The sequence below is a fragment of the Oreochromis niloticus genome, linkage group LG3, assembly GCF_001858045.2.
Source record: "Oreochromis niloticus isolate F11D_XX linkage group LG3, O_niloticus_UMD_NMBU, whole genome shotgun sequence".
In the NCBI taxonomy this organism is placed as follows: Eukaryota; Metazoa; Chordata; class Actinopteri; order Cichliformes; family Cichlidae; genus Oreochromis; species Oreochromis niloticus.
Window position 1 is genome coordinate 83,756,125 of NC_031967.2, and position 7,159 is coordinate 83,763,283.

The 7,159-nt window shown below is 40.5% G+C and overlaps 1 protein-coding gene across 2 annotated transcripts; it reads right to left on the minus strand.

Annotated features, from left to right (window-relative positions):
• Positions 1-1,134: 1,134 nt before the first annotated feature.
• Positions 1,135-5,420, minus strand: LOC102083308 (DELTA-sagatoxin-Srs1a-like). 2 transcript variants are annotated; one of them, XR_003218995.1, is made up of 4 exons: positions 4,902-5,420; positions 4,583-4,676; positions 2,904-2,983; positions 1,135-2,462 (listed from the first exon to the last, which is right to left on the minus strand). XR_003218995.1 is itself a non-coding variant. In XM_025905467.1 (3 exons), the coding sequence occupies exons 2-3, from the start codon at positions 2,969-2,971 to the stop codon at positions 2,036-2,038; spliced, it is 495 nt and encodes a 164-aa protein (XP_025761252.1). In that variant the 5' UTR covers positions 2,972-2,983; positions 4,583-4,825; the 3' UTR covers positions 1,135-2,035. The 2 variants fall into 2 exon arrangements, 1 of the variants encoding a protein (XP_025761252.1); XM_025905467.1 differs by lacking the exon at positions 4,902-5,420 and having other exon boundaries at positions 4,583-4,825.
• Between the last annotated feature and the right edge of the window lie 1,739 nt (positions 5,421-7,159).

A 7,159-nucleotide genomic window follows, 5' to 3' on the forward strand; every position in this document is an offset into this window, starting at 1 on the left:
CTGTGGCCCTCTGGCTGCCCCAGCTCGGGTCTTCTCCGCTGGGTCTCGGCAGCCATGCTTTCCAGAAGCGAGCAGTTGTCTCGGATTAGACGCTCTAATTCGCCTATGGTCGGCTCCATAGTGTCTGCTAGACACTCATGAATCCCACTTCTGACACCAATTGTAGCGACCGTGGGTTAGTAGAGCTGAACTGGCTAAACTGCTCACTAGCTAAAACGGCTAGCAGGGCACTAGCAGCTATCGCTGAACTTCGCGGCGAATGGAGAGCGCTCGTGCCTCATACACCGCACGACCCCGAGCATCTCAGCAGCAGGCTTGTAATCCCCAAACGATCCAGCAGGAGGCAGTAGTGGTTCACACCAGTCATTTATTCAACAATTTTTACAACCACTGTAATGCTGCTGACACCAAACCCCTATCACGCTCCCACCACATAGGGTCGCGGTGTCAGCTAACCATGCCACATCAACCCGCTCCACAGAACACACATCAACTTCACTGTGGCTTACATTAACATAACACTAACACAACATGCGAATCAAACACATAGGAACTAGCAGAACAATAGAAAACACAGACAACACAATACCCAGAATGCACCTGGCTAACAACCCCAGCCAGGTCATTACTATATATATATATATATATATATATATATATACATATGAGAGAGCAATATAATAAACAACTCATTGTGATAATCTGTGGTTAATACTAAATATTGAATATAGTGCAGCACGTAGGATAGACAGTGCATAGTGTGCTTTAAGGTAGCAGCCAAGAAAGGTGTAGTTTGTGTGTGTGTGAGCACCCGTGTGTACACCTGTGAGCATGAACGCGGTTGAATTTAAAAGGTTCCTTCATGTAATGATTTGCTAGAGGGTGTGAGGGGGCCACAGCCCCGTCCTCCAGGGCATGAAGCAGGTACGGAGGAGATCGAAACTTCAGACATCCAGAGACCCTCATAGTGCAAGAGTCCAAGGAAGACCAAGACTGATCTTTCCATACAGCAATACTGTGAACATGTCTGTCAAAATTCGATTTATATTGTTGAAAGAATTACACATTTTTCACAAAATTCAATAAAGTGGAAGAAATGTCATTTTATAAAGCAAAGAGACGGTTTCAATAAAGTCTGGTTTATTTCTTTATTCATTTGTTTAAAGTTATGCACAGGAAACATAAAATCAGTATTTCTCAGAAAGTATTTCCAGCAGAAACAATAAAAGATTATTAAATGCCAAAAATCTTCCACTACACCCTCACAGTTTAGTGAGGATTTCAATAATATTTGGTGCACAGCAAAATCTCCAGTGTTAAATTAATACTATAGAGTGTGTATATGTGTCCACTCCTCTCAGTGTTAAATGAACACTTTTGAGAGTGTTATATTTTTAAAAGTAACCTAGTCAGTTCTGAAGATTTACAATGACTAACACTGAGCAGTGCTGATTTTCTAACACTGGAATATTTCTAACATTTTGAGTTATTTTCCAGTGTTAGAAAATCAGCACTGCTCAACAATCAACAGTGTTATATTTAACACTCAGAGGAGTGGGCACATATACACTCTCTCCATCTCCAGTGTTAATTTAACACTGGAGATGTTGCTGTGTGGAGAGGTTCAGTCTGATTTGATCAATTATCCAACATCCCATCTATGTGACCATGTTATGCCTGCTTTAGCTGATATTTAGTGATTCAATGTCAAAGCTAATTTTTAAAGGTTTTAACTCCAGAGGATTAACCTGATTTTTCTGTACTGTGAAGCTGGTTCACAATCTCAAACAGCTGCAGCCTTAATCAGATGTCCTTTTACAACAGTGTTGTGTTTTACTGGCATATCTTTGGTCTAGATGTTATAAGGATGATTTTCTGTAGAAGAAAGGGAAGCCCTGGGGCCCTTAACCAGCTGATATCCTGATCATCAGCCTTGGGGTGAGTAAATCCAGATAATACAGATGATGGGTGATCAAGTCATTTTGCTAGATCTGCCCTAAAAACAGTAAGACATTTTAACCTCTCATTTTAATAATTAGATTTGCTCCCTGTTGTGTACACCAACTTTCAGTGTTGCAACGCTGGAGTTTGTCATGCCCAATGTAACAACAACATCATCATCTCTGTGTTTCAGATCATGACCATCAGCTTTTCCTCTAACAAACCCTCTCTCATCACTGTAATACATCTTGTGATAAAGATCATTGTCACAGTTTGTTTCCCTGTCAAAACCTCCGACTGCAAACCAGTTAGAGTACCGGCCGTAGTCAAAAGGAACAGAGAACATGACGGCTATTTTCTTATCAGCTCTGTCTCTAGCTGGATTGTAGAGATCGTAGGTGAAGACTCCAACAGATCCACACGCTGTGCCACCAATCTTAGAGAACAGAGCATTGCCAGATTCAGAAGGCTCAAGTTTTGTTGGCAAAGGAATCTGGCAGAGTCCGCTAACAAGATGCAGACTAGTCAGAAAAAAGAAAACATGAATTAATATTTTTATTCAAACAGGATCCACACTCCTCATCATGAGTCAGGTGGATCAATGTCTTTACAGTAAGACACATGGATAGGGGTATTACTGTAATGTGCAGATGTGTTAAATTTGTCTTTGTTACAGCTTCCCGTGTGTTCACACTAACACAGGTGTGATGCTGCTGAGCCAATTCGGTTTCATTTTATGTACATTTCTTTTGTTTTTATTTCATCAGCTGTTGAGTTCAGCAGCACTCACCTGCATGAAAGGTCAATATGGATGAGTTTGTAAAATAAAGCCAAAACAATATGCTTTAAGATCCATGCAGTATAGATTTTTAAGGTGTGGAAACTTACTCTAGGGTTACAGATAAATCCCGCCCACTTTAGAAACCACCACAGTAAACACAGAAGAACAAAAGTGTAGTCACCTGGGGTTACGAAGGGTGTAGCCCTCAGTCTTGTTGGTAATATGAATGGCGGACTGTCGAGCACCCATGGTGTCTGCAAACTGAAGAACAAAAAAGAGAGTGAAGACCATGTTTCTGTCTGTGGAAGCATCTCTGTTTGTACATCTGTGAGCACATGGCTGAAGACTAGGGCTGGGTATCGTCCCTGATTTCTAGAATCGAGTCATTCTGATTCACAAGGTCCCGAATCGATTCGATCCACCATTCGATTTAAATCTGGGAAATTTTGCCTTAGACAGTCAGAAATATTATAATTCAGATCAGTACATTTACATATTTTTGTATCTATAAAAAGGAAGCTGACACATGCAAGACTTTATCAAAGATGTGTCACAGCAGATGCCTTTGTGTCAAAGTAGCTGAAGATAAAACATAGAAAAACATGAAGGTGATTTTCCTGGCCTGGATTTTATAAAAATATTCTGCAGTACATCAAAAACGAAAGAAAACTATTAATCAACATATGAACATTACCTCTGAAGTTACAGCGGTTTTATTAGAGACACAGCTAAGCGTTTTGCATTTTGCATAATTTTAAAAAGTTTACATTTGTTCAGAAGCCTATTGAAAAACAGAAATGAGGTTTTCTTTTCGGAAGTAAGTAAAAGGGGGAAAAAACCAGCGGCAGACAGCGCTGTAAACAACAGTAGACTTGTGCATAACAAGAAAACGAATAATGCAGAAAACAGATTTTTAGATGGAAAACTGTTCCTGAAGTACAGAGAGAGAGAGAGAGAGAGAGAGCTGTGCATGAAGTGTGGTGGAAGCAAAACAGCAAAAGAGAGTGATTTCATGACGATGTTTTTGTGAAGCGTAGTTTGAATCTTATTTTGCTGCTGGTTCGGTCAATAATGTTTGGAGAGAGATAAAACTAACAGCTTTAGAGTCAGCGCAAAAGGGGCTTAAACACAAAGCGCGGACCCGCCAACAGATCAGAATCAGCGAGCTGTCGGCTTTCAGCCCCGATCATGTCCGTGCCGTCAGGTGAGAAAGGCGACATCTCACTGATTCTGATCCTTCGGCCGGTCCGCGCTTTGTGTTTACGTCTTTGTGCAGAATCCGTGTTCCTGCTCTCATTTACTGTTTTAGCTGTTTGGTGGTTCTTGAAATTTTGTGAGGTTTAAACTGAGACTCTGGCGTTTCGGGCAAAATAAATTAATATTTAAAAAATCGATTCAGGATTTTAATGAATTGATATCGATTTTAATCGATAAATCGATTATCAAAACCCACCCCTACTGAAGACTCCAGTAGGCATGATACAAATACCATCATAGTGTCCACTGATCGTTACACACTCCCCGTGCTCCATCCTGTTGGACGCTTCCAATAAGAGAGACCTTATTTAAAAATTTTCCTTCAAAGGGCTCTGCAGATTTTTCCCCCTTAAACTTCCCTTTCTCATTTCATGCCTTTAATCTTTTAAAAACACAGTTTAAAAATGGATGCTCAGTGTGTTTGAGCATCTGTGACATGACTCATATTTCCACAGTAAGTGCTCCAAACACAGAGAGCAGAAAAACATTGAAAACCAGCTTCTGAAAAAGTGGTGAGTCAGAGAAAGAAGCATTTACATGTAAGATTACCTAATAAACATGAACTTGTCTCCTTTTCTGTCAAATAAACAAAGTCATACTCACAGTGATGAGATGAATTCAGGTGAAAGAAATCAGCAGTGTTTTTGTGAGCAGTCCTCACAGTCTGACTGGCACCAAATAATCCTCTGTGTATACCCTAAAAGTGAAAATAGAATGTTTGTTCATGAACTGAAGGATGATGAGATCAGAACACACTGATTGGAGGTCAGCTCTGACATCGTTTTTCTTTGGAATATGAACAATGCAGACATTGTCAGGGAGTTTCTCTGTTTGCCATCTAGCTCCAGTTAAACGTCCTAATTTCAGCACAGCCAGTCAGTTATATATCCGGGGTATTTTTCCTGTATCCGTATTTGCTTACCAAAACACCAGTGATGACAATAAACTGTCACATGAAGATAGCTTTCAACCCATTAAGTTAATCCAGGGTTTCACCTGTGTGTGAAAGAAGTGTTTCATAAATAATCTGGAGTAGTGCCACCTGCTCCAGAAACCATGCAACAGTAAATTCTTTGGTTTATCTGGTGTTTTATTCAATTCAATTCACTTTTATTTATACAACACCGAACAACAACAGTCACCTCAAGACATTTTATCTTGTAAGGTAGACCCTACAATAATACATACAGAGAAAAACCCAGCAATCAGACAGCCTCTTATGCTGGTCAAGTGAAAAAGTAGTTAGTTACTAATTACTGATTACCTCTCCAATGAAGTAATCCTAATACATCACTCGTTATTTGAAAAGGATATCTGCTCTTATGAGCAAGTGATTTCACGACAGTGGAAGGAACAAACTCCCATTTAAGTACAGCTGGGCGATGGAAAGATAACGATATGTATTGCGAAATAACTTTTTCTCAATAGAAAAATTGAACTATTGCGATAGACCTCATCTCTCTTGTCCTCTTAAAAAAGAGAAGAACAGCCAATCCAAATTAAGTAGCGCAGAGTCTAACCAATGACAGCCGCAGCGTCACGTCACGTGACTTGTTACGTACAGCACAAGTTCCAAGCCGCACATGTGTATTTGTTTGGGAAGCAGCCAGCTGCCGTGCCGCCCGGGTAATGGAGGAAATGAGTGTGCCAACTAGAGAAAAATTTAACCAAGAGCGTGACCGAAGGTTACCGAAGAGAAAACCGATGATGGTTCCAATGCTGGAGAGATTGTCGCACGGAAGGGCCAAACACACACACACACAAGGTATTCTTTGTTCACATGTATACCTATGTAAGATGTTATATGTTAATGACCCTATGCATATTCATGTAACCACAATAAAAGGAGTGCTATGGGGAACCTGGCTGAGACCTGGCGGAGGTCAAGTGGGAGGAACAACACTTGGCTCCAGGCAGGCCTCCTCATGCATGAGTTACACAAAGAACGTTGCCTACTTGGGTCTTATTCTTGCTGTGTAGCAAATTGTCCTGAACGTTCCAGCAAATAGGTTTATGCTACAAAGATATTGTGGTCGCAAATTTTGAAGCCATTCTGATAACCTTCTCCCACCAACGATGTGGAGATCCAAATCCAATTAAAACCAAGACACTCAAAAAGATGCTCTGTAAAAGAGTAGAATTCTTGGAACAGAGTTTAATACACTGAACCATATGAACAGCAGGAAAAATACATACAGACATTTAGCAAGAAAATTACAAACAGAAAGCAAGCAAAGCAAAACCCCGGGGTGTACAGCCTTAAGCACAGACAGCAGAGCAACACGGAGACGGACAGGTAGCAGCAGCAGGAGGAAAAGAGCCCTGGGGGCGTCCTCTGGTCCCCTAATATAGGGACCAGTGTCGCCGCCCCCTGCTGCTGGGTAACTTTCCCACACGCCCCGCACAGCTGCTGGGGTCAGATAGCGGCCAAGGTCTTGGCCAAAGGCCAGTCAGGACTCTGAGTACCCCTGCTCTGGCTTATCACAATAGGTCATGACACGGTCAAAGGTCAGATATTAATCCTAATTATTAAATCTTATTCAGCAAGTGGCACAATCTTATAACATATAATACACAGGTTACATGCTTAAAAACACTTCAGTTTGGGTTCAAAGTGTGTGTGTGTGTGTGTGTGTGTGTGTGTGTGTGTGTACTTTGTATGATATTTTATCGTTATGTGTTCAGGATCTCTGTTACAATGTTACTGTTTTGGTTGTGCTGCATTAAAGATGTTAAATTAATTAATTATTAAGTAAATTATTCAAGAGAACTCTCCCCCTACATTAACTGCCCTGTTACAGTACCAACTTAATAAACCTCGGTGAAGCAAAAATGTCTTGTGCTTAAGACTCTACATGAAAGTTAAAATATATATGTTCAGTGCACACAGATATATAGTGTATATAGTTACATAGTTATACATATCAAACAAAAATCCACCACATTCCCCCCTGTGGTACCTGGAGGTACCACCTAAAAAGACCCCATAACTAAAGAAGAACAAAAATTGTGAAAACTAATGCGTGCGCTGTTTTTTTGCTAATATACGTAAAAGCAAGCTGTAAATAGAACATAAAAATTTGTATAAAGATCCCACACCGTTATTGCTCAAATGAATAAGCCCTTCCTTCCACCAAAAACCCTCACAGTTATCAACATAACATTCTCCCAAGATTCCAT

Coding starts and splice junctions, on each gene's coding strand:
- LOC102083308 (XM_025905467.1), bottom strand. CDS start 2,971: ATGGGTGCTCGACAGTCCGCCATTCATATTACCAACAAGACTGAGGGC. Junction 2,463..2,903: donor TACACCCTTCGTAACCCCAG/GTGACTACACTT, acceptor TTTTCTGACTAG/TCTGCATCTTGTTAGCGGAC.